Below are 27,265 nucleotides of genomic sequence, written 5' to 3'. Positions count from 1 at the left end.
CAGTCTACCAGATCAGAGTCTGCTGCTGTTAAACGCTATACCACCCTGGCTCTCAGCAGCTGAGTCTTTTTGTCATTATTGGTTTGGGTTTTTTTTATAAGGGGGATTTTTCACTTCATTTTTTTTTTTTGCTGGAAAGCTTTGCTTTAAAATTTCCATCTTCAGTTTTGCTTTCAGATGCCAGGAGATGAGAAGCCCGACTGCAAAGTGAAGGCTTCTGACAGGAAGAGCGTGCACGAGCCAAGACTGGCACACAGTTTGTAATCATAACCACTCCTCTGGCAAAGGATTTTTAACTGAAAGCATAAACAATTATTTTATGCGGTTAAAGAGGAGTTTGGGTTTATGAGGTCAATGTGGTCCATCTGCCACTGCCGAGCAGCTGTGGATTTCAAAAACTCTGTGGGGCAGAAAGAAAACTGACCGTCTGTCATTCATATTTATCCTTCTCGTGGCAGTCCGTTTTAAAATCTCATGCATCAGAGCTTTTGTTTATGATGTGTGGGGCACATGCCATCGTGTTGTGCTCTGGGCTGCCTTGTGCAAGATCTTTCCGGCCCACAGAGATTGAATATAAAAACAAAAATCAAGCAAGAAAGTAGGAATCTGCAGTTTGCAACATGAACCGAAATAGTACTGCCTTCCTTGATATTTTACTAGTTTGCTCAAATTATGAATGCAAATTGTGGCCCTGGATCTACAGATACTAACACATTAACCTCATTTTTCCAAAGGCAGAGCAAGCAGGTGTTTCTGAGTATATGTTTGGAAGGCATACCTTTGGATTTTTAAGGGCTTCCTGGGCCAAGTTTTTAAATGGAACCAAACTTGTTCATGTGTCTGTTTCAGGTATGTGCTATTATAACATCTTCTTCCAGTCCAGAATTTCTTTTTCCTGCAGAAGATGGGATTCATTTTGTCTCGTTTTCTGGCTGGGTGGAAATGGCCAAAGTCTAGACTCCAGATTACCCTTGGACAGAGCTAGTTCTTTATGTTTCCAATGAATCCAGCCCTTGAGCAGATGGAAAGAGCCATAATTCAATAACTGAATGCTTGTTTTGCATTCCTGAGGTCACAGTCTTGATCCCTGCCATCTCTTAGTGAAGGGTGGCAAAGTTTCTCTGTAGAAGTGGAGAGCTTCTAATGGTTCTGAGTTAATTTCATCCCACCTGAACGGCTTCTTATTTTTTTTCTACTATTATTTATTTATTTATTAGATTTATAGGCCGCCTCACCCCCAAAGTGCTTGAGGCGGCTCACAGTACAACTGTTTCCAATAACAGCACATAAAATACATAACTAAAACTTAACCCCAGTAAAACAAATTTCCAACAGCAGCAGTTACTTAAAATTTAAATAACCATGGCCGTTTCCGCACGGGCGGAATATGGCGGCCTGGGGACGGCAAAAACGCCGTCCCCTTAGTAATTGATACTTCGCACAGAAGGCGCAGCTGCATCGCGAGCCGCGCCAGCCCTCAGCGCCGCCTCGCTTTCCATCCCTCATCATCGCCCGGCATTTTCCCAGAGCGCTGGGAAGCGCTCTTGTTGGGGAAATGCCGGCTGGAAGCGGCTTCCCGGCGCTTCCCCCCCCCCTCGCTTCCCTTACCTGCTCTCCGGCCCTGCGGCCAGCTGTCGCTGAGGAGCCTGGGGACATGCCCCCCTGCTCTGCGACCCGGAAGCAGGCGCGCAGGGCAGGGGAGGCGTGTCCCCAGGCCCCGGCGACGCGCCGGAGGGCCAGAGAGCAGGTAAGGCGCCGTCTCCCCGGTTCTTTCTGGGACCATCCGTATGATCGCGTCCCAGTAATGTCGCTACGCGTCGAAGTAGTATCGACTGCCGCCTCCGCGATTCGCGGCGAAACGGCCAAAGTTAAGAGCAAGCAGAATTTAAAGACAGGCGCCCGATCAAAACATGTATAATTGTCTCCTGCATAGTTTTGTGTATCTTCTGATTCGGGGACTTGAACAAGACTCTTGCCCTAATTGAGGATAAAGACAGGATGTAAAAGAAGTAAAACAAAAAAGTAAAAAAAGTATAACTGGGGAGCTTATAACAAATGAAAGAAGAAACATAAATAGAATAATAGGTTGTGCACCAGAGAAATGTTTTAAAAGAAATCTTACACAACAGGCAAAAATTGGTTACAGAGACATTCTAAAGTACGAGTAAGCAACTGTAGCATAAAATGCTCCATAGAGACTAGTTACGCTTTGCTATGTCTCTCGTTGCCGTAAATCACCACTAAAATCAATATTCTGTAAAACCCACACACGAGACAGTAAAATGCAATACCAGAATTAAAATGACTTCATAGTTTACCGTTAGCTGTTAAAACTAGCAAAATGGGGATTAAAAATATCCAAAGAAAGCCTTGGAACGCAGGATCAGCTCTGAATATTTCTTTGCCTGTAAGACTGAAATCCCACACATGTAAGAAGGCTGAGTTGAGATTGTAAGCCAGCTTTCCCACATAGTACCAACCGGTTCGGAGAACAAGTGCATTTAAAATAGGGAGATCTCGATTTTCACCAGTAATGTGAAAGTGTTCAGGAATCAAATGCATCCTGCTTCCAATGCCCATTTCCATTTCTGCTTTTGTTGATGATTTAATCAACTGTTTGAAATGTACCGCTTCTATCCACCAAGCTCCTACTGATACATGCTTGCAATATACCAGATCGCCATGATCAAAAAAAAAACAACCTCAGATCAGCATGTGTTGGTCATGCATCATTTAAAACAAGCAACATTTTGAGTGCATATACAGCTTGGGTCTTTGTGCAGAATGAGACATTAATCAGTCAATGCCATTGATTATGTTGGCGCTTCTTAGAACTCACTGGATTAAATTACAGTGATCAGCAGGCAGTGAGAGTAATTCAGGATAGAGTACTGAAGGAAAATCCTACCTTCTATACTCTGTCTCAGATAAAGATGTTAGTATGGTCAGCTGAGGTGCAGCTGTTGAGAAAATGGTATGCTTCCGCATTAGAATATAGTCCAGAACAAATATGAGAATTAACATTCATTTTTATGCACCACCTTAGTCAAAACCATTACTTTGTGCATTACTGAACATGGCATTTTGATACAAGAGCACTTATAGTTAATTGAACAACTATTGTTCAAACTTTCAAATAGATGGGGGGAGTAGGGCTAAGTAGGCACCAGGTGCGGGGGTGGGGCAGCAGCGAGGTGGGCGGAGCCCCGCCCCCTGGGAGACAATTTGTCTCAGGTGCCATTTCCCCCTGGTATGCCTCTGACCAAGGCAGAGCATTCTGCAACAAAGAAGGTCCAGCATGTTGAGTTCTGTGGCAAAGGAATATAAAATAAGGTTTGTTGTGTGGAGAGGAAGTGAAAGGAGCTTGTAAACTGCTTTGAGGCTCCTTACAGTTGAGAAAAGAAGGGTATAAATTGAAACTCTCCTTCTTCACAGTCATTTGGGAGACTCTCAAACACTTCAGGGTTCACATATGCATCTATATTCTAAAGACATATGCATGGCATCATGTTATATCTTTGATACAGGAAATTCCAGTGTAAAATCCATGTAGCTGAAGCATTTGTGCCTGCTGTGTAAGGTGTGAAGGTCTTCTAAACAGCCATTACAGGCCTTTGAATCTAGCCACCCAATTAAAATCTAAGCTTAGGGCCAATTCACAGGAATGGTATGGGGCAAGGGTCCCCAACACGATGCCCAGCAACTCTTTTCTGGTACCCACATTTAGAAAGTGTGCATGGCTAGGTGAAGCTTTTGCCCAGCAAGGCCTCTGATCAGCAGTGCAGATTAAAAGGATCCTGTTAAGCAGATCCTTACATTCTGCCTGTAATGTTAAAGATTTACTATCAGAGTTATACATAACGCCCCTCCCTGATATTTTGTGGTAGGCTTGGCCTCCTGCAACACTGGGACTTGGGCCCCTTCCGCACATGCAGAATAATGCACATTCAATCCACTTTCACAATTGTTTGCAAGTGGATTTTGCTATTCTGCACAGTAAAATCCAGCTGCAAAGTGTATTGAAAGTGCATTGAAAGTGCATTATTCTGCATGTGCAAAAAGGGCCAGAGAGATCTCCCAGAATTACAACTGATTTCTAAATGTCAGTAACCCTGGGGAAAAAATGGTTGCTTTGAAATGTGGACTCCAAGGCATTGTACCCTCCCCTCCTCAAACTCTTCTTTCCCCTTCCCATCTTTCTACAATATATCATCTAAGAGTGCAGCTAGGTTCCAATTAGTTCCTTGAAGTTTGAAAGCTCATGCAAGGTTCTGGGCAGATTCCCAAATTACCTCACTAGCTAGATTTCTAATGCTGCAGGAAACTTATCAATTTCCTATAGTGCAAGTGATATGATTCTTGTGTGTGCTCATAATAATATGATTCATGGGTGTGATCATAATCAATTCTACTACACTATTCACTCATATGTGTGTGTGTGTGTGTGTGTGTGTGTGTGAATAAAATACATATTCTATTATCCTCCAAATCTTCATTTCATTCCTATAGGGGCAATTCTTCAGCTTCCCTCTAAGTTAATTCATAAGACTCTTTTCTCATTACCTCAGACCTCATTAAAAGTAACAACTTGCACCTGTTCATTCTGAACTCATTCACTTAGAGCAATCATATATTGGACAGAAAACAGAGGGAGTGTTTATCCAACACTGGTTTCTAGGCTGTCTAATGAGCTAAATCAATTCTATCATATGCTAAGATTCACTGACCTATCTTAAGACTAAGAAAACTTTGGTCAAGAAGCAAAGGCTTTTGGTAGTGTCTCTTATTCTTGAATTATGTTGCTTGTCCCGGTCACTACAACAGCAGAAGTAGAAGAGGACCATGGAAGGCTTCACCATCTTAGTTTTACAAGTTTAGTGAAGAAACTGTCTGTTGCCAGTTCTCCAGGCTGTGTGGCCATGGTCTGGTTGGTAGTTGTTGCTTCTAATGTTTCACTCACATCTGCAGCTGGCATCTTCAGAGGTATGTCACTGTCATGTGCCTCTGAAGATACCAGCCACAGATGCAGGCAAAATGTTAGGAACAAAAATTCCCAGACCGCGGCTACCCAGCATAGAAAACCCAATTGATTCTGGTAGTGAAAGCCTTCAACAATATACTGGTATTAGTGAAGAAAGTCAGTACTGATAAACAACAACAAAAAGAAGCCCTTGGCTTTGTTGTGTGAATCAGCGTCTCAAAAAATAACAAGAAAAGGCTTCTGCTTCTGTGGATTGGATCCTCACCGGCCTTTTCATTCAGTCCTGCTCAATTCCCCTCCCCCCACCATCACAGCCTGCACCTCCCCCCGCCCCCCCATGACTTTTTGGCCCCTTGATCACCAGCATAGCATTTTTGGGTGGTCAAAAGGGACCCATCATTCCTTTTTCAGCAGCTGAAAAGTGGAGCCAATCCATTATGTATATGTGTGTATGTGTGAGAGATATTACACAGCAAGTATAGGGACAAAAGTTAAAAGCAGCTTTATGAGACTACGGAGGTTTAGTAGGTTAGAGAATTGTGCAGTGGGATTTGGAAAGTATGCTAACAAAGACTTGGAAAATATTGAGTCCTATTTTGTAATATATTATGTGAAAAGGACTGAAGGAAGATACGCATGCAATATTGTGAAGTGGGTGTTAGTGTAATGGTAAAAAAGAAAAACTTGGGCTGGAATTTTTTGGTTTTGTATGTGACAGAGATAGTATGTGACAAAGATAGTTAGGTTACCATTAGGTTAAAAGCCCAATATCTTGCAGACCTAAAGTATGAACAAGATGTAGATAAAAACATATGTATGAGCTTGTTCCAAGTATGAAATCATTGCCAGTTCATATAGCTGGCTATGGAATTAGTTAAAGTGCTGGAAAATTTGTACATTTGTGGGACAGATTGTACCTCACTGGACAGATAAACTCACAGGAATAAATGATGGTGGTTTATCTGTGTATAAGCTCACACACAAGATGTCTCTTTTGTTTAATTGCAGCCAGTTATACATAGAGTTAAAAAAAAAGAAACATTAAGAGCATGGACCTAGGATTTAGTCTTTGGGTGTCAACTGCTGCAATGTGTATGCAGTGATATACTTATTGCAAACTTAGTAAAAGTGTGCATATGTATGTGCCGGTCTATGCAATAGTTTGTCTCTCAGTCCATCAGCACAATACATTTGACCTATGTAAGGATTGTTATGGTGTTAGATAGCCATGAGGGCTGCATGGGACTTCCATGTTTAGAGGCAAGTTACCTCTGATTGCAGATTGTCAGAGAAGGGGGACTCTTTTTCTATATATTGTTATATTTAATTACTGCATTGTGTTAATTTATTGATTTTATTGGGTATGATATATGGAGAAGTGGCTGTATAAAATAACTGAAAGGGTTTATTTTTAAGATAAAAGGGCAGTGGGGGTGAACTCCCCCCAAGGGCAGAACTAAAGTGGGGAGTGGAGAACTCAGCTATTTGTGCTATCCCCGTACTGCAGGTGGGTGACTCAAGAAAAGAGTGTGGTTTAACCTAAACCTTACAGGCCAACACATTTTAATTTGTTTAGAGCATTTTTATCCCATTCTTCTTTCAAAATTCTGACTATTGCACCACCTGACTTAGAAACATATGTGCCCTAAAGGTCTAGGCTATAAACTCTGTCTCAGAAAAAAAAGATGTTAGTACTGTCAGTTTAGGTGCAGTGGCCAAGAAAAATGCATGCTTCTGCATTAGAATACAGTCCTGAACGAATATAATTATAACTTATTTTTATGCTCTGCCTTTGTCAAAACCATTATTTTTTGCATTATTGAACATGGTACTTTGATATAAGTGCATTTCACTGAATGACTGTCACCAATACTTTGCCTGTTCTGTTCCCCAAGCGAACTAATATCAGGTGCCTTGTGCTTGGCCAGAACAGAATGTATGACCCGTAGACAAATGAGCAACAGTTTTAAAAAAAGGTTTAACAGTATTTGCATAGCACCATCAAAACACATTACGTTTTATAGCCAGATCCCTGACCTCCAAGAGCTTAACATTTGTGAATCGACTGTTAAGAAGAGAATGGAAGACTAGAGGCTGGCAACTAATTATTATACGTAGTGGATTCTGCAGAACATATTTATAACGGTTTGCAATCGTTATAAATGAGCTCATTTTCCATTTGAAAAACGAGTTCATTTATAACGTTTCAATTTGGAAAATGAGTTATTTACAACTCATTATAAACATGCTCTGCAGAATCTACCTCAGCCCCTTTCCGCACGTGCAGAATAATGCATTTTCAATCCACTTTGCAGCTGTACAGAATAGCCAAACTCACTTGAAAACAATCGTGAAAGTGGATTGAAAGTGTATTATTCTGCATGTGCGGAAGGGCCCTCAGATAGGAAATCTGCGATTCTTTTTTGGCCAGATGTGTGAGGGACTAGAACAATTTTTATAGATGGGCAGTCACTGGTAGTCTTTTATTCCCTGGAAACATACCCTACAAAATGTAATGTCTACTTTTGAAAACCACAACACAACGTCTCTCTAACGACCTCCACTCCCCACCTCAGACTCATTCAGAATGAGCTGGGTTTGAGCAAGGCAGGTTCTGACTACCCTCAGCCCGCCCTCCGAGCATGTCCATCCAATCAGATTCGGGCCAGTCACCGGCTGTTGGACGGTGGGCGTGGCTCGTAGCAGTCACGTGAGCCGGGCGAACGCGGTTGGCGCGGCGGCGGCAAGATGGCGAAGGTGTCGGAGATGTACGATGTGACTTGGGAAGGTAACGCTGCGGCCGTTAACTCCGGAGGCGAACGGGCAGGCTGTGGGGAAGGCCCGCCGCTCGCGGGGGAAGGGAGGAGGTGGGGGGAGCAGGATTGACGCCTGTCTTGGCCCCGCCCCTTCCGAATCGCACTCTCATCAACAACTTCATCCACCGTGAAGAGCGTTTGTCAAAGCTTGGTATTCTCGAATGTCAGTTACGCATTTTCCGGAAGCGTTAACCCTTTAATAGCGTGCGGGCATCCTTTGACTATCTTCCCCCTCGCCTTTTCAGTTCCTGTTTGTGGGTGAAGTGGCTGGTATGTTTCTCATCCTCTTTGACTGTACGGAAATAGGAACGTGGGTGGGTGGGAGTTAGTAGTTCCCTCCTTCCCCTTTCTTCGTTCGCTCTGTTGTACCTGATCCTCAAGCCAAGTCGATAAGTATATGAAAAACATTTGCTTAAATAATTTGCTGCCAGCCTCTTAGGCTTCCTCTCATTCTCTTCTGAGCAGTCACATGCATAAATGTTAGGCTCTTGGAGGTCAGGGATCGGGATGTAAAACACCAGGCGATTTGATGCAAACGGGCATCATCACAGTAGTTGTAAAAAAACAGAACCATCAATATGTGGTGGTTAGATGTCACTCTACGATCTGGGTCAGAGGTCTGCAACCTGTGGCTCTCCAGATGTTCATGGACTACAATTTCCATCAGCCCCTGCCAGCATGGCCAATTGGCCGTGCTGGCAGGGTCTGATGGGAATTGTAGTTCATGAACATCTGGAGAGCCACAGGTTGCAGACCCCTGATCTGGGTGATCTGGGTTTAAATCCCAACACCAGCCATAAAGCTCTGTGGATGACCTTGGACTAGTCCTATATTAAGTATGGTGCTCGTGAAAATGAAATGGTGAAAGTGGAACTATGTTCCTTGCTCCTTGGTGGATTAAAATTTACTTGATAGGTACAATAACTGCAAGGCAAGTGTGACTTCACAGTGCTTTTTTGTTTTAATCGGAGAGAGGCTAATCCCCAGCAGTGTCTCCTTTCCCTTTTAAAACACATGAATTCTGGGGAAAAAATGAGTCCACTGACACCTTTAAGACCAACAAAGTTTTATTCTTGGGATACACTTTCTTGTGCACCCACACGTCTTCTGATATGTGAAAAAGTGCATGTCCATGTAAACTTATACCAAAAATGAAATTTTGTTGGTCTTAAAGGTGCCACTAGGCTCAGACTCTTTTCTGCTGCTTCAGACTAGCACAGCTGCCCACCTGAATCTTGCATGACTGTTAAATATCTCCATCTCAAACCCTACTCTCTGATCCTCAGCTATGAAGGTGAAGTGGGAAACAAGCAGAAACAGGGCTTTTACAGTGCTGCTGTTCTTTCCAAAGAATTATCTCCCTAAGGTTGCTAGAAATCTGGGGAATAAATGTACTGCTGGATGTTGTGTGTTTTCTGGGGTGTATGGTCGTGGTCTGGTAGATCTTGTTCCTAACGTTTCACCTGCATCTGTGATTGGCATCTTCAGAGGTGTATCACAGAGAGAAATGTGTTACACCTCTGAAGATACCAGCCACAGATGCAGGCGAAATGTTAGGAACAAGATCTACCAGACCACGACCACACAACCCAGAAAATTCACAACAACCAGTTGAGTCTGGCCATGAAAACTTTCGACAAATGTTCTGCTCTTTAACCAATGGCCAGTGGAACGGTGTTTACCAGGTAAAAAAATAAACGTAATCCCCCGTTCAAGCATTGTGTCTTTAGAGACCTGTGAGGTGACATCACATCATGATGTTTACTAGGCAGATTGTGTTTACAGGCATTTGTGGTTTGCCATTGCTTTCCTCGATTGTCTACGCTTTACCCCCAGCAAGCTGGGTACTCATTTGACTAACTTTGGAAGGATGGAAGGCTGAGTAGATCTTGTACTGGTTATCTGGAACTGACTTCCCTCAGGATCAGACTTAGGTTGTGAGCGCAGAACTTGGACTGCAGTTCTGCATCTTAACACTGTGCCACAGGGCTCCAGGGGATTACCAGGGAATGAGCAAAAGCTACAGGTGCTCTTTTTTCACACATGATACCTCTATTAAAGAGGCAAGTCTTTTTTCTCCAGGTGCATGGCAACCAAGTTCTGCCCTCTGCAGTTCTCCTGGTACCTGTTTTGCTGTCCTTTAGGCTCCATATAAAATTATCTTTATTTGCTTGGATTTTTAGTTGAATCCCGCCACGCCTGTGGTAACACCTGAGAGCTAGCGTGGTGTACTGGTTAAGAGCAGGTGCACTGTAATCTGGAGAACTGGATTTGATTCCCCAATCTGCTGTGGAGGCTTATCTGGTGAACTAGATTAGCTTGTGCTCTCCAAAACATGCCAGCTCGGTGACCTTGCCTAGTCACAGTTCTTCGGAGCTCTCTCAGCCCCACCCACTTCACAGGGTGTTTGTTCAGAGGGGGAAGGGAAAGGAGATTGTCAACCCCTTTGAGTCTTCTTACAGGAGAGAAAGGGGGGATATAAATCCAAACTCCTCTTCTTCATCATCATTCTCCAGTATTTCAAATGTTTTCTTTAGATGGCTAAGCTCTGTATGTATTACTTGCCGTATATGCTGGTTTTAGGTTTTTTAATGATTTGATTATGTTTGTTCAGAGTTTTTAAAAAATGAATTGTTTGCTTTTGTTATGTTACATTGTTTTATACCTTGGGAGTGATCTGAATCAGTATTCTGAATTTAGACCGGAATCAGAATTTTAGCCGCGTGGGTGCCTTTCCAGTAACGTACTGAAACCAGGGTTCTTTCTCCAGATACTCTCAGTCAACTGAGGTTTAAAATTTTTATTAAAAAGAAAGAAAAAGAAATGATAAAATCAGCTCTCTTTCAGCTGTAGACAGTTCCAAGTGTATAACCAATACAATACAAGGCTATTCAGTCTAAGGCATAAGAATCCTTATGAATTAATTTCTTTAGAATGAATGAAATTAATGAATTTCCTTAGAAATGGTGTCAGGGGTCTTATGGAATTGGTTCATCTAATCATTTGACCAATCGACCAACTGGGTATCAAATGTACCAGTGCGAGGGCACACAAGTGCCAGCAGCCGCTTGTCACACAGCTCTGCCGCTTTCTTCTAGCTTAGTCTTTCTTCCAACTTAGTCTAGCCCAAAAGATGGCTTCTTACATTGAAAAGCTGATCTTGCCACGTAGATCCATGTAATTGTAACATTGAGACTAGACTGCTTCAATGCCCTGTACTTCCTTTAAAAGTCAACTGGGAAAATCCATTTGGTTCAGTTTGCAGTAGCTTGGCTATTATCAGGAATTAGATGGAGTGTGCATATTACTTCCGTCTTGTGGGTACTTTATGGACTGCATATCAGTCACAGGGCTCAGTTTAAGGTATTGGCCTTGGACTTTCATATCTATAAGATCTTGTAACTCCTTACATTCCACCACCACAATTTCACTCATCAGAGCAGGATCTTTTGTAGGTGCAAATTTGCAAATGGGCAAAATCAACACCTGCCCATACATTTGCCTTCTCCATTTTGGCTTCCATTTTATAAACTGGCCTTGTAGACTCGCCTGCTTGAGGAGGTCGGGAAGGATCTCACTCTCCTGGCTTTCTGCAAAACCGAATTATTCAAAAGAGCTTTTTTGCGCTAGAGTTGCATCATACTAACTACTTGGAAAAATTATTAGGGGATATGGTCTATACTATCTGTACAGCTTGCTGAAACTAGGATCCCACTATAGAATTTTGCATCATTTAATGTGCCGTGTTAATTCTTATGCTTTGATTCAGTTCTGATTTTATTTTTGTAGGAAAAAAGTTTATTTCATGCTGTAATTTATGCATAAGCATAAACATTATATTTTTACAAGAAACGTTTCCCAAATTCTTTACCATTGTGACATATCTTATCCTCTCTTTGGATTTCTCAATTTGATTAGGAAAAGTTTTCCTTAGTGTAATGACTGTATTGTGTGTGTGTATGTGTGTGTGAGAGAGAGACTTTAAACTGAGAGCTGAGTTGGACAGAGAAGGGGAAGGTGAGGGGGGATGAGAGAGCAATATGATTGATTGATTCTAAAGGGTTTTAGAGTGATAGGACTGGGAGTGTCAAAACTCTAGTCAGAGATAATTAAAGCTTGGTGTGAACATGGCAGAATGTGTTAGGGCTTCTGAGTGTCAAAGCTCTGTGAGAGAGTTAGTCAGGAAGTCAGAGCATATACAGAGAAAGTCAGCCTCAATAAATTGTTGGACAAAATAAAGACAGAATCTGTGATAATAGAGAGAGAGAGAAGCTCTCAGAAAGTGTCAGAGTGAATTTTTGTTGAGTGAAGTCCTCAAAGAATGGTTCTGCAGCTCGGTTGTCTGTTTGATTTTATTGTGTAAATATTTAGCTTGAAACTTTGACGTTACCTATCAGTTATAAATAAAATTTCCTTAGGACCATGTAGGCCATCCACTTTGCCTTATCATTATCAAAAAGAGATAAAGGTGTTTGTTTCAAATTTATATTCCTGGTGGCACCTACCTTATGGGGAACAAATATTAGTTGGTACTTACTATAAACTGATAGGTTTACATAAAGCCATAGATTGGAGGATGATCAAAAGATGATGCAGCTTAACCAATTTGAAACAGATGCACCCAAATGCCCGCTCTTTCTGTGTCAGTGGCTCCTGTGATGCCAGAGCAGTGTGGAAACAGCTTCCATGTGGCTGCTTTCTGTGCCGCCCTGATAACATCTGCAGGAACAACCATGTGGCTAGGGCAACTTGTCTCCCATCCACACAGCTATTGCCAGCCCCCAGCGAGGGGCAGAAGTGATATCAGAAGGAATCATCACTGTTAGAAAACCAGTTTTCCTTGTTTTTGACAGCTGCCTGAATTAAACCCTGCAAGAGAAGAGACTTGTTAATAGTTCCAAACATTCCAGGAATTGTTTCTTGACAGCCCAACTATTTATGTGAGGGGAAAAAACCTTGAAGTAAGCAAACGAGTTGCTCAGTTGATCCCAGTTACATGCAGTTAAGCAGTATTTAAAGAGCCAAAAGGGTTTCACTCTTAATCACTTTGCCTTTACAGGTTACCATCTAGCCACGCGGTGAACTTTTGTGCCCATCTGTACTATGAACAGTAAGGTGAAAGTTGTGGCCCTCCCCCCACCCCCGGCCCCACATTCTTCTTTTGCTAATTGGTGACCTCTGGAGACCATGTTTACTTTTTATATTGTGTTTTTGCAATAGTTACATATGAAAATATGAATAAAACTTTTGGAATTGGGGGGTTTCTGTTCTCCTTTACTGGAATGATTCCTTGATATTTCTGAAACAAGCTGGGCTTGTTTGTCTTTTCTGTGATGAATTAGATAAAATTTGTTTATGTTAAAACACTTGCTTTGTATTATAATGTCTAAAATTAGTCTTCCTTGGTTCCCGTTCCCCATTTCTTTTTTTCTATTTTGTGGAATGGGTACGCAACAGAGACACTATTTTTAAAAAAGCAAAATCCATATGCATGTAGTGAATGTGCATAATGTGTTACACCATGAGCTTGTTTCAAGTCTCTGTTCAATTACATCCGTAAGTGAAGAACCAGGAAATAGCGTCAAAATGCTGTTACAGCTTAGAGATGAGGCAATAGAAATGATGGAATGTTGTAAAACCAGCTAATTATGTCCCTATTGCAACACTTCAGTGCACATTTAAATAGCGCAAGAACATCCCTGCGTTTCCACATCTTGTAAACTGTTTTGATAATGGCCTGCCTCATGTTTACGCAGCCCCTTTACATTATAATGCAAGTTTCTCTTTTTCTGGGGTGCTGTGTGGTTTCCGGGCTGTATGGCCATGTTCTAGTAGCCTTCTCTCAAGGACAGAATGCTGCTAGAACATGGCCATACAGTCTGGAAACCACACAGCATCCAAGTGATTTCGGCTGTGAAAGCCTTCGACAATACATTGAATTTCTCTTTTTCACTTTTACCCAGTTAAGTTTTCAAAATATCACTAGGTGGATGCATGAAGTTAAATACCTTTTATTTGGCAGAGTTTGGAGAGCAATACATATCTTGCATGGGCTTTCCTGTTTTGTCTTATTCATTCAGGATAGGATAGCCGTGCTTGTCTTTTGTAGAACAGCTAGATTCAAATCCAGTACCATCTTAGAGACCAACAAGAGTATAAGCTTTCAAGAGTTAAAAGGTAGAGGGAGCTTCGAATCTGGCTGTTCTACTGCAGACCAACGTGGTTGTCCTCTGAAATGATCTCATAGGGTCATTGTAAGCATTATTATAAATGCCAGATGTTATAATTATTAATGTAATAGAGCACAGGTGTCAAACTCACAGTCCTCCAGATGTCATGGACTACAGTTCCCATCACCCCCTGCCAGCATGATGGGAACTGTAGTCCATAACATCTGGAGGGCCGTGAGTTTGACACCTATGCAATAGAGGGAAAGACCCACGTAATTTTCATGCAAACCATCTAGAAAGGAAGGGTTTGACTTCTGATATAGAGCTTAAGTGTAAGAAGAGGTTGACCATACTTTCTGAAAGCAACATTACATTACCATTTACCAATTTGTATCCATATTAAATTTGGATGCATATTAAAAAATACTACCTTTCAGTTAACTGGGATATTCGTTTTACTATAATGTTCACAGTCCCGGCATTAAAATATGGCACTCTAATAAGTCTCTTTTTATGATGGCTACAAGAGGAACATGATGTTAAGTGAAAAGTACATTACAAAGGGCGAGAGACTCAGAGCAGTTGGTTTGTGGGAACATTCATTATTAGAATAGGCCAGTATACAATAAAATCTGATTTATGCTGGTTGAGAGATTTTTCACACGGAAACCCTGAGGCCCATCATGGAGGGGATCTACCCGGGGGGACTTTGTGACATGTCTAGACCTACAAGAAACTTACCTTCATGTCCCCATCTTTGCAGGCCACAGAAAGGTTCTTTGCTTTGCTGTGAATACCAATCAGTTCCAATTCAGAGTATTACCCTTACCCTTTGATCTCTCAACCTCCAACAGTTTTCTAGAAGATTCTTCTCTCTCCCATAGTATTAAGGAGACGAGGGATATACAGTCATCTCTACCTTGATGACTTACTGATCAGGTCAGACTCCAGGGACAATTCTATCATTGACACTCAGATGACCATCCAGTATCTACAGAACCATGGATTTCTTGTCTACTTCCAGAAAAGCTCTCAGATACCATCTCAGAGGCTGTAGCATCTAAGGGTACTGTTAGATACCTCTCACTGCTCCCAACAGGGGAAAGTCTTGTACAAACTGGATCAGATCCAGGTATTCATGAATCCCATATTGTGAAGATGGGGTGTCATTCTAGACGACCATTCATTACAGTGTTGTTGGTCACTTGCGGAAATCAAGGCTTCCAATAAACTTACTGAAATTTGCGTTGTTCACTTATCCATCTTGCACTTCAGGAACATGATCCTGGGAAAACACATGCTGATCTGGACAGACAACAGCTCTGCCAAGATGTATCTCAAAAGTCAAGGAGGATTCCAGATCATCTAGACTCCACACTGATGTGATGAAGATCCTGAGATAGACAGCAAACAACCTAGTCTCAATTCAGGCAGGATACATAAAGCAGTCCTCAAACATCCAAGTAGATTGGCTATGCAGACAATCCATACAAGAAGCAGAGTGATCTCTTTAAAAAGAGTGTTTCAACTGATCGTTTCATGCTTCAAGGAATCCATTGTGGACCTCTTTGTGTCTGCTGCAAGCCACCAAGTGGAGAGATTCTTCTCCCAGTTTTTCCACCCGAAGGCCGAAGCAATGGATGCCCTGACATCTCCATGTTCCTTGGAAATCTGACTAAATGGGCCTGTTCTGCTTTCTCCTTCTTGTGTGTGCAGTTACCAGGCCACCACTGTTGGATCAGTGTTAGCGCTATAGGAGAGGTAAAGAAGAATTTAGTCCCATTTCTTCTCAGCAGCAGCCATTTGTATGTGGCTTATGCTGCAACTCATGTGAGTTGCAAACTCCATTGAAGAGAGTCAGGCTCTCTTTGAAGTACATTTGTACAGAGCTAGACTTGTGTCTACTCTGCCATCCGAAGAAAGGCTACAGGGAAGTTCTAGTTGGGTGCAATCAGTAGAGCTTTCTCCCAGAAAAGTCTTCTTAGGGTTGCAGTGCCATTTTGTTATTTCAAATAGTTTCATGGTCAAACATGACCTGTCTTGTCCTGTTCCCCCCCCCCCCCCCGTGTTTCGATATCAACACTGATCTGGATAGCCCTGGATAGCCTAATCCTGTCAGATCTCAGAAGCTAAGCAGGGTCAGTCCTAGTTAGTACTTGGAAGGGAAACCACCAGAGAGGTCCAAAATTGCGATGCAGTGACAGGCAGTGCCAAACCACCCCTGCTAGTCTCTTGTCCTGAAAATCCTATGGGGTCGGCTGCAACTTGACAGCGCCTTCAACTACCACACTTTGATATCGAATCGTTATTGAAAGCTTTGAAAGTTTTACTGACATGGGAGTTTTATTGGTGGCCATGTAAATTAATGGAGGAAACTTCCATTAATGGAAGTTAATTAGTGGAGGAAACTTCCATGATTGTGTGTGTACCTGTTTGAACTGCCAGTCTCCGCAGTACATTTTTGTTCACTCAAATTCCCTCTGATTTTTAATTTTTCAGGGGTCGCCCTGCGTCAGGAACCATTTAGATTTACTTATGCACGTGAAATGTAACACTGTAGTTGGTTGACCTTCAAAATATAAAATGGAGACAGTAACAGAGCAGCCCCCGCCCCCCGTTCGCAAGAGATCTGTGTTCATTCTTTGTGGATAGAAGCATATGTGGGGGATAGAAAGTTGGGGGGGGGGATAGAAAGTTGTTTAATCTAAAGCTGTCAGTTTTGTTAGCGGGTACGTGTTGAAGTGACAAGAAGACAAGCAAATTCAGAATTGTGTGTTTAAATAAAGATCTTGCATTTAACATGCTCGTAATAAACAGAAACTTTTTAAAAAAAAAAACCCAGGTTTGCTTTTTTTTTTTGATGCTTCCTTTATTTACAGTTGTTAGTTTGAAAACAAAAGAGTTCTCGGTCTGTAATGCACATGGAGATTTAAAGAATCCAGTTGGATACCTTTCAAGAAAGGCACTTTTCAGCTTAGAAAATGAAATCAGTTAGTGGTGATATAACATGTTCTTGCCGTTTGGTTTTGTATATTCTTAAAAATTATTGTCTCCAAGATCCTTGTAAGTTGGAAATTGGGAGGTTTAGAAAATAGGATGAAAGTGGTATTAAATATTTACAATTGTACATGTGGACTTTTTTCCTCATAACAAGATGATGTAGTGTTCATGAAGCGAAATGGCTCGCTGAGATACTTAGAACAGCTGTCCTATAAAGAATTCTGTAAAATATGTGCATAAATATTGTCATAGATTTGAGCAGTAGTACTGAATATTTGCATCCCCCCTCAATTTATAATTTGTATTTTGTTCAGAGAATAATGAAGAAGAGATTGGCATAACACTGGTGTTGCCCTGGTAGAAATAGAAATCAGGGAGGCAAACAGTAGTAGAGGAATGTCTGGTTTATAGGACTGCTGAAAAGAGTGAGAATTCCCACTAGAGGTTGTTGAGAAAAAAATAGGATGTTTTCTTTCCCAATCTGACAACAATATTCCTAGTCAGTTTCCAGTATCTGTAAGAGTTCCTTGTCTGCATTAAGAAGTTCTTTTCAGAGCTGTTCTAAAATGCGGCCAGATATGCCATGAGGCAGAGGTGAATGCCTCACATAAGCATTGTAGTGAGGGTTCTTGGACCAAATGTTTACTATTATGTGTTTACAAATGTTTACTATTATTATAGCAAAAAGGAGTTGAAATTGTAAAAACCTGGAAACCTAGGTCCTTGTATTTCTCTGCACTTTTGACCCCGCCCAGATCTAAATGCAGTATGTGTGAGTAATCTCCATTAAAAATAGGTGGGCACGTATATTAGGGTCCTCTGTCCCCGTATAGTAAATGTGCTCTTAAAACTGCAACTGATTTCAATTTGTGGATCTCCTCTGACATCAGTGCAAATTTAGAGAAAAAAAAGTGACCTTACATTTTCTTACCAAATAAGATTGGTGTTTGGACTATGCTGCCACAGGAGGTGGTGATGGGCCACTAACCTGGATAGCTTTAAAAAGGGCTTGGACAGATTTATGGAGGAGAAGTCGATCTATGGCTACCAATCTTGATCCTCCTTGATCTCAGATTGCAAATGCCTTAGCAGACCAGGTGCTCAGGAGCAGCAGCACAGAAGGCCATTGCTTTCACATCCTGCACGTGAGCTCCTAAAGATACCTGGTGGGCCACTGCGAGTAGCAGAGTGCTGGACTAGATAGACTCTGATCTGATCCAGCAGGCTAGTTCTTATGTTCTTATGATCTTAAGTAATTCAGCAGCACGAGTCTTCTATTAAATTTCTTTTATTATTGTATATAATTATGTATAGCATATATATTGAAATGGTGGAGGGATCAGGAGTAAGAATTCTAATAGATGGAGGGAAGAAGAATTCAATTTAGGTGTGCTTCTGACTGACTCATGATCTTGAGATTGGTAGACAGGCTGTTGGAGCAGAGGGTGAAGATTGACTGTTTAACTGAAAAGGTTTGTCTGTTGGCGCATCCTTGTTTCCTAACGTCACCACCACAGTTTTTACCCTAATAGAAAAGGTCATTAGTGTCCTCCAATGTTTTGATACCGCACAATCACTTTATCACTACTGATCTGCATTGGAAAGTAACAATAGATGCTTTGGGAGTTCAGTTCTATACACCTTGGGAGCTTGTTTACCAATTGAGTCTTTAGCCCCAAATCCTCAAAAATCCATGAATCCGACCAGAGCCCTTTGGGGGAGGGGCGGTATATAAAAATGATTATAAATAAATAAATAAAATAAATAAATCACAAGTGTGATTTCTGAATCTGAGTTCTGAAGCTGCAAAGCAGTTACCATCAAGGTAACTCTTGGTTCTGAAGGAGATCTAGATTACTTATCCCTTCCGGAACTGATCCTGTGGTATTTTATTATTTGTCTTTCAGAGATGCGAGACAAAATGAGGAAATGGAGGGAAGAAAACTGCCGAAACAGTGAACAGATCGTGGAAGTTGGAGAAGAGTTAATTCATGAATATGCATCTAAGCTGGGTGATGACAGTAGGTCAAATTCTTTCATGTCTGTAGCTTTCCTTTTTTTATTCTACGCAGCTGGTTTTGTTTATTATCCCATTAATCCCCTTATTAGACCCCTCCATATTATTTTACTTTTTCTCCATTTTCCTGGTGGTGTGGTGCGCACATTATTTTTGTAAGCTGAACATCTGCCAGTGTTCTTTGACTCTTGATCTGCTTTCCAATGGAAGGGTGTGGGCAGAAAGATGTATGCCTAACAGGACGTATAGCCCTGGCCCCACTACCCTTGTGAATACTTCTGAGAAAACCTTTGGCCAAATGCTGTTGGACACATTTCACTCAAAGGTTGTCTTCGCTCTTCTGAGGGATAGCTAGAGGTTGGAAACAGAGAGAAAATGTTATTCCTGAAACCATAACTTCAGCTACGTGGAATCGATATAAGGGTGGCTTTTATTGTAGTGTTGCGCGTGAGAATCTAGGGCGTGCCTGGATTTTCATTATATACAATATCCCTGCGTTTGAGGGGAGTCATAAGTGCACGGTACTAATTCTCCCTAGACAGAAACTTGGCACGTGGCATTCTATACCAGAAGGGGATAGTTTAAACAGAAAGTCACAATACTGCAATACCTCTTTTTTATATAAGCAAAGGATAAAACATCACAGTTTTTTAATGGCAAAAGAAAAAATTAACTGTAGAGGACTGAGCAAGGCCGTTATACAGGCAGGAAGGGAATAAGCATCAGTGATTTGTTTTTAATGAGCTCATTTCTACTTTCTCTTTCTTTCCTTTCTATAATTCAGTTAACCTAATTCAGACAGTATGAGGAGTTCGTTTCTGGCAGTAAGCTCAGCGTTCCAAGCAGGTTCCCGTCTTTATTTAATTTTAGGAAGTTTTGGTCTCGGTAACACTCCAGTTTTGTAAAAACCTGGAGGAATATTTTTGAAGTGGGCTCTGTTCTTTTAATACTCAACCTGAGGACTTTCACTTTTGGAAAGTTACCAGAAGATGCCAATGAAGCGTCTCATAATGATACATGCAGCGATCTCTTTCCCCTCCACAGGAAAAAAACAGGACACATGAAACTTGCATATTGATACTGTTATGGTATGTGAAAAAAAGAGGGTTCATCTCCTAGGCAGCAGATAGAAGGGTCAGCAACAGAGCCGGAGCCACTTGTGATAGTCGACCTTTAACGTGATTGGTGCAAGAGACTGTGACTCTGCTCCTATGGAAGACTGTTGCTGGGCAAAGTACTAGCTTGAACCTTATAAAGGCAGTGTATAGATCTGTATGTATCTTTAGGCGTCTTAGTGATCTTAGTGCTTAGTCCTGTGTAGGTTTAAAACTTTGCATAGTGTTTGTATAGTGGAACTATCAAGTAAAGCCTTCCTGTGGAAAGAACATATCGTGTGAAGTGTCCTAGGTGGGAGGCTGATGAGTGTATAAAGTTGGACTACTAGACCTCCTTGTCTACTATCAAGTCAAGTCAAGTAGTATTTATTGTTTGAGCCATTGGCTGTAACATCCAAAAATACATACAGTTAAAACATTCAGATTAAAATAATAAACTTATCTTTAGGTTAAAATATAAATGATTTATATTCACTATATCCGAATTAAAATGCCCCATCAAATACTTTCCATGTCGTGTGTTTTTACAGCTTCTTCATACTAAACTAAGTTGACCACAAGCTCATTGTCTACTATGGGTATCTCTGCTCTACTCTGCTGATAGATACATCAGTCATCTTTTTATTTATTAAAATATTGTCTGTGGGATGAAAGTTTGAAGTATCTGGGAAACTGGTTTATAAGCACTTCTTTGCTCCTGATCCTACTATAAAACTCACTGGGTGGTAGTGAGGACAGCAGTCTCAAAAAGAGAAAGTAAGCCTGCTCATTTTCACTGTAATTTCCTTTGCACGCTTGCAGTGCAGGTTCAAATTCTAAGGTTGTATTCAGATTTCCTAACAAGCCAAGATGGGCATAAACCTGGCTTGTTAGCCATGTGTGTGTGCATGTTCCTCCTCTGTTCTCATGTTACAAAACCTTGATAGCTATCTGGGTGGCCCTGGTCAGTATTTGGATAGGAGACCACTGTAACAACTCAGGGCGCGGCCCACGTCTGAGGCGATCGTTTGTCCCAAACTTCCAAGCCACCCTTATGTCACCAATGTTAACAAAAGCACAAACAGGGGCAAAGGAGAAGGAGAGAAAAAGGAATTCCCCTTTCCCTGACACCTATTTCAAAGTGCCAAGCCCCAGGGAGATATTCCCTCAAGAAACTGTTTCCTCTCTAGCTGGAGGGATCTCCCCTAATAAGACAAAAATATTAAAGTTCGCTGCCACCAAAAATATAATCTGTTCTATAGCCCATAAACTGATAAATGGGCACCACTCTTTCTAGGAACACCCACAGACAAAATAGACTGGAACGGTTGTAACTTAAACAAAACTTGAAAAGTTTATTACTGGCTTAAATGTAGGATTCTCAGGTAACCTGAGAGGATTTTAAAGCTTGTTGGTTTCAAAAACTTATTGGTTTCAAGAGCTTAATGGTTTCTAGAGACAAGTTAAGTTGGCAATCTTCAGTTTCAAAACATTCACAGACAATAACGCAGGTATCACTTAAGAAAAAAGATTTTACTTCAGAAAAGGACTTGACTTTTAGGAGTATCACACTCCCTCTTCTGTCAGACACTAGTCTTTCTTGTACTCTAACCACACTGGGCAAACCAACACACACCCCAGTCTATTCCCCTGTGGGATTCTGGCACACAAGCCTCCCTCTCCCACCATCCTGAACTGGCTACACTCTGCCACTGACCATCTGGGCCTCCTAAGACTGGGGCTGTAATTGGTTAGGACAGACTTCTAGTCTGGACAGAGGTTTTCCGGCTAATAAACACCGGAGTGGCGGGTCACTCTCCACCAAACTCAGGGCTTCCTGATGTCTCTGATAAGCTTCCTCAGCTTACAGAGTACACTGTCTGACTCCTGCCAAACCAACAGCAGTGACAGATCTCTGCTTGATCTGCTCACTCTGCCAAAAGGCACCAAAAGGCACCAAGAACCAAAAGAAAAAGCCTTTCAGCACTCTGGCTGACTCCTTTTATATTCTTGCCATTTCCCTCTAGCCAATCAGGGCTGGCCAGGGCTTAACCCCTTTAGGGCAGACTCTCACCCTGGAAACTGAATGCCTTATAAGGGCATTCGTCACACCACCAAGCCGAACCAGGGTTGCTTTCCAGAGGCAGGCAGTGGCAAATGGCTTCCATGAGTCCCTTGTCTTGAAAGGGGTTGCTGTAAGTCAGCTGGGTCTTGACGGCACTTTTCACCACAAGTTACCTGGGACATAAAAATGCTGAGGAAGTTAACCAGGCAGGAGCTGGGGAAGTTAACCAGGCATTCGAAGTCTGGATTGAGGCCTTGTTTGGAATCGTGGGTCATAAAGGGAAAACTGATTCTATCCATACCTCATGGGTGGATTCTCTGTAGAATTAGTGTCTAACACGATTCTCTCTGAAAGAAGGGAGAGTGAAGCTTGTATGAGCCCACAGTAGGCTGGGCTTTGTACATATCCCTGCGTAGTATTGGCTTTTTGTGACGTCTGAATACAGCCTAAATGCTGTCCCCATATTGATTACTAGTCAGCAAATACATAATTACTCCAGAGGGCAGCATGAGTAAAGTCTGTCAAGCGGCATCCTTTACAGTCATATCCTTCATTTTTTATTCTAGGTTTTAACAGCTTGTGTTCCAGTTAGCCACAAAGAGCAATCTAATTTTCACTGAGTAAATAAAAGAGCAACAGCCAGTTCATCCATTCACACTTGCATTTATTATCCAGTTGTGATGCACTTAGAATGGTGGAACTTGGGAATCTCCCTTTCAGGCGCCCAGATCCTTTTAACTTTGATTTTTTTTAAATAGAATTGTAATTGATGTGAAACACAGAGGTCTGTACAATTCAGTGCCAAACACTGTCAGTACAAGGGCAACTGAAAATAGTTTGTTTTGTCAGATTAGATGATAGTTGGTCAGTGGGCAAACCTCAGTGAAGATGAAGGAGGAATGCGTTATTTGCCGGACTTGGAATTCCTGAAGCAGACAGGCCACAGAGGAGGCAGAGATGAATCCTCTGTCAGATGCTGTTTCCATGAAGCCATGGAATTGAGTTCAAGTGGTAGTTTGAAAATTTGAGGAAAAGAATTATTTGAAGTGAATATTAGAGAACAGTAACATTCCTGGCTTTGGCCGAAAGTTTCCTTTATGAACTGGGCTTCTTTTTGAAATGTAGGATCCCACAGTCATGATATCACAGGTAGTACTTGTGCATTGTAACATAGCTTGGCTTCTAAAAGTGCTCATGCAGTACTATAGCAAAACTAGTTATGCAATTTAGAGTTTTTACATATGTAACCACAAGCGGTATTATGACAGGTTCAAATTTCAATAAGTAGTAGTCAATCATCAATCAATCAATTTTATTGAAAGCCATAGGCCATTACAATAAATAAGTAGTAGTCATTACAGAAATGTAATAGGGGATTCCATTGATCTTACTCGGTTTGTGAGTTGAGTACTTGCTTCGAAAACCCAGTTTACCTATGTTTCATATTATTTTCTTTGTGTTTGTGTTTGTCTAGTCTGGATAATTTATGAACAGGTCATGATCGCTGCCTTGGACTGCAGTCGAGATGACTTGGCCCTGGTAAGTGCTCCCGACTTTTTATGCAGCTCTTCTATCTTCTTGACGAAAAATACGACAGTCTTTTCATGTGGGTTAAATGCTGAAAGATAATTTTGTGGAGAGGCGCTGCACTTTTCTGGATGGCCATTTTTGTTTTTGTTTATTCATCTCAGTGATGTGCTTTTTGAGGCAGTCCTTCTGTTGCAGGTATATTCTCTCGGCATTCAGACGGCTTGCAGACCGATACTCTTTTCCTCTTCTCACCTGCTTTCTATGCCTTTTGCAGTTGTTCACACTGCATATTTTTGCAAGTCTCGGGGCAGTGAGTGACACAGCTCCTTCCCTGGGCCCGCCCCCTGCCTTTTTGTGAATTTTATAAAAAGTGTCATGGTCTGTACACAGCACAGTGTTCACACATCCTGTTGATTTCCTCACTGTTCTTAAATGTTTGGCTCTAAATATTTGCTCCTAAATGTTTTACTGGATCATTTGGCTTTTGATATTTGGTTCTCAGAAAGCTGTCTTGAAAGCTATGGTGCTAAAAGGAATGTTCCCTGCATGTCACCTTCTAATAACTCAGTAATGCTCAAAAGACCAGATATCGTAATATGAAAGTCTAAATGCTGCAATCCTGATTGAAAACAGCAGCAAACCAATTTTTAAATGCGATGTATAAGATGCCTCTGTTTGCTTTTTACACCTTCTTTTCAAATCAGTTACCCCTGAGCTGATGCGAGAGCTTTCCAATGGAAAATTCTGCATAATCCCAACAGTTGCATAGTCTTTGACAAAACAGACTCAGTGTTCCCTTAACGTCTATCTTCTCTTTTTTGAAAAAACATTGACATTATTTTGATGCGGACACTTCTAAAGCAACTATGCAACGAAGCAGGCTTTGACAGCAGCTTCCAAGAAAAAACCCTACACTACATTAAAAAAAAAAAGGATACTAACTGAGAAGGTTTTAGAATCAACCGCTTCTTTTGCATAGGGCAACTTCAACATTCTTTTGGCACGCAGCTTCTATCCAGTTAGCTGTAAATATTTTTACAACTGTTGAAAGACCCAAGATAATTATAAGCAAAAGTCTGAATGCAGGCACAGATCCTTTAAGCCTCAGGGTCTTTCCAAACAATAAAAAGCCAGACTCCCCCCTCCCCACCGCTTACCATAATGCCACCTTCCATTCAAACTAGCACCGCAATATCCCACACCTACATAATGGAAGGGAGCCTTGCTGTGATGTGTTTTTGTGTAGTAATGTATGTATTTGTGACTGTTGTTTAAAAAAAGAAAAAAAATCAGGGAGAATGGGCTCATTTGTTCAAGAGATCTTACCAGTATCATCCAGCCAAAAGAGTGCAGTGATCAGGTATCAGCTGAACGCAGAGCACACAGATGAGATTTATGCAATGTAAAAGCGGAGAAAGAAGAAAATCTTACCTTTACCGCTGCATTATTTTATCCACATCGTTTTTACCTTCGACAGAAACCTTTGCCCCAGTAATGCATTTTAAATGAACGGATGCTTAGTTCATTTGTAAATGGAATTCACATTGACTTGAACTTACAGTAAGAAATGCCCTTGTTGTTTAAAGTAGTAGTCAAATAAAGGAACTTTTCCAAGTGTATTTCCAATCATTTAATAAAAGGCTTGGTTTCAAAAGCAGTCTGTCTTATTAAAGACTAGATACTGAATTATACTTATTCTGTCTGTTTAACGAATACTATTCAGACGTTGCCACACTGAGTGTAAATTTTGATAGACACCTCCCTTTTTTGTGTGTGTAAAAAGCATTTAAACATTGCTTGAATTAGGTTTGTGTAGGGAGAGTAGAAATCATATGGCAAAGTTCACCTAGACCAAAGTAGGGAAAGTGTCAAGAAATCGCAGATTTTGAGTGTGTTTGGATTTAGTAGCACATAACAGATTGCGTGCACTTTTAGAAACTATATTCATTTGTTCCAAATACTTTTTCTGCATCATAGTAATCAGGATGGTGACTAGCAGTATGTGGATGGTAACAAAGATGAGTGGGGTCTAGAAACTGTTTTTATGATTGTTTTAATTGACCTTGAAGGCTAATAAACACTTCCTGCTTTTCTCGGTTGAGCTTTTATTTCCCTAACATCCATAGACAATGCTGCTGTTTTCTGGTTCGCACCATAAGCCTTATGCGGTGTAACCGTGGCCCAGCAAATTGCTTAGACTATTATAAATCAGTGTGGAAGAAAGAAACTGAGAATGACACAGAGGACCCGTCTATTAGTGGCTACCAGGCGTGGTGACTAAAGGGGACCTCCACATTCAGAGGCAGTAGACGTCTGAATCTTTGTGGCAGGAGGCAACATAAGGTAAAGGCCTAGGTCTGTATACCCTGTTGTTGAACTTCCAGAGGAAATGTTTGGCCAGTGTGGGAGACAGGGTGCTGGACTAGATGGACCGGTGGTCTGATCCAGCAGGTCTCTTCCTATGTTCTTCTTAAGACACGTTTCTTGTGTCTTTGGTTGTCTTCTAGACCCTCTGCAGCCACTAAAATGGCCAGCTGATTGAGCAGAAATGTGTGCCTGAGCATACCTGTGGCTTTCCAGATGTTCATGGACTACAGCTGGCAGGGGCTGATGGGAATTGTAGTCCATGAACATCTGGAGAGCCACAGGTTGCTGACCCCTGCTTAGATCATGGTTTCCAGTTAGAAGCCACACTGAAACATTCAAGCTAAACACTTGTGAGATATGTTAGTCTGGCAGTTCCGCTAGGATTTGTTGGGTAGGTGCTGTCATGAAGCAGCTGCCGTCTTCTGGGTATCTTGGAAACCTGCCTTTTATTTCCCGTAGCTTCAGAAGGGCAGCAGTGAAGCGTTCAAGCACAAATCCTGTATTATTCAACTGCTGATCGTATTGTAACAGCAATAGAGTGGGAGAAAACATAATCATTTTTACAAAACAAAAAAAGATGTGAACCCATTTTGTGAAAATTTAAAAAAAAATAAGGTATCTGAATTATTTCTTCTTAAATACACCTGTAAGTTTCCTAGAAGAAATGGCAATCCAACGCATGTGCATGTTTTGAAATGCTAATCATCATAGTAACAGTTTTCAGGTTTGAACCTGTGGCCCCAAAGTGTCCTATAAGAAACACAGCATGATTCAAGGAGGGCAGCGGTGTCCGCGCAGAGAGTGCTTTAAATGAAAATTTTAAAAAACTTTTATTGGTCTGCATGCTTTGTTGAAGATCATTCAACGTAGCCATCGTTGGCCTTTTCCCCTGTAGCTGCTGGCACCAGATCGCTCAAGAGGGTTTGCACTGTTAACACCTGGCTGCAGAAAGCTGAACAAGCAAGAGGCGTGCCTTGTGAGGAAAGAGGTGCCCTCCATTCTGGAGGAAGTGTGTTGAGAGCTGTGGACTCTTAGCTGATCATCTGGACTTTCTTTTAGACTTGTAGAACTGTTTCGTCCTCAGCCTTGATCACAACTAGCCGCCTAGTCCTAGTCATCTTCCACCTGGTGTGTCTGTACCTGCCACAGCAAGATCACCTATTGTTGGCAGCCGCCTGCAATATCCTTGAGTGAGATTCTCTTGTCTGCATTTTTTTTTTGCTTT

General features: G+C 41.5%; 1 protein-coding gene across 1 annotated transcript in view; it reads left to right on the top strand.

Annotated features, from left to right (window-relative positions):
• The first annotated feature begins 7,667 nt into the window (after positions 1–7,667).
• The window catches only part of EMC2 (ER membrane protein complex subunit 2), a 51,979-nt gene continuing 32,381 nt past the window's right edge, over positions 7,668–27,265 (top strand). The window contains exons 1-3 of the mRNA XM_048507917.1: positions 7,668–7,769; positions 18,875–18,988; positions 23,618–23,682. Coding sequence (XP_048363874.1) covers positions 7,730–7,769; positions 18,875–18,988; positions 23,618–23,682 — 219 coding nt within the window. The 5' untranslated portion in view covers positions 7,668–7,729. The remainder of the gene's footprint in view (positions 7,770–18,874; positions 18,989–23,617; positions 23,683–27,265) is intronic.

This window comes from Sphaerodactylus townsendi, linkage group LG09 (genome assembly GCF_021028975.2).
Source record: "Sphaerodactylus townsendi isolate TG3544 linkage group LG09, MPM_Stown_v2.3, whole genome shotgun sequence".
Classification (NCBI taxonomy): Eukaryota; Metazoa; Chordata; class Lepidosauria; order Squamata; family Sphaerodactylidae; genus Sphaerodactylus; species Sphaerodactylus townsendi.
Note: the sequence above shows the minus strand (reverse complement) of the source record. Positions and strands in the feature narration are given on the sequence as shown.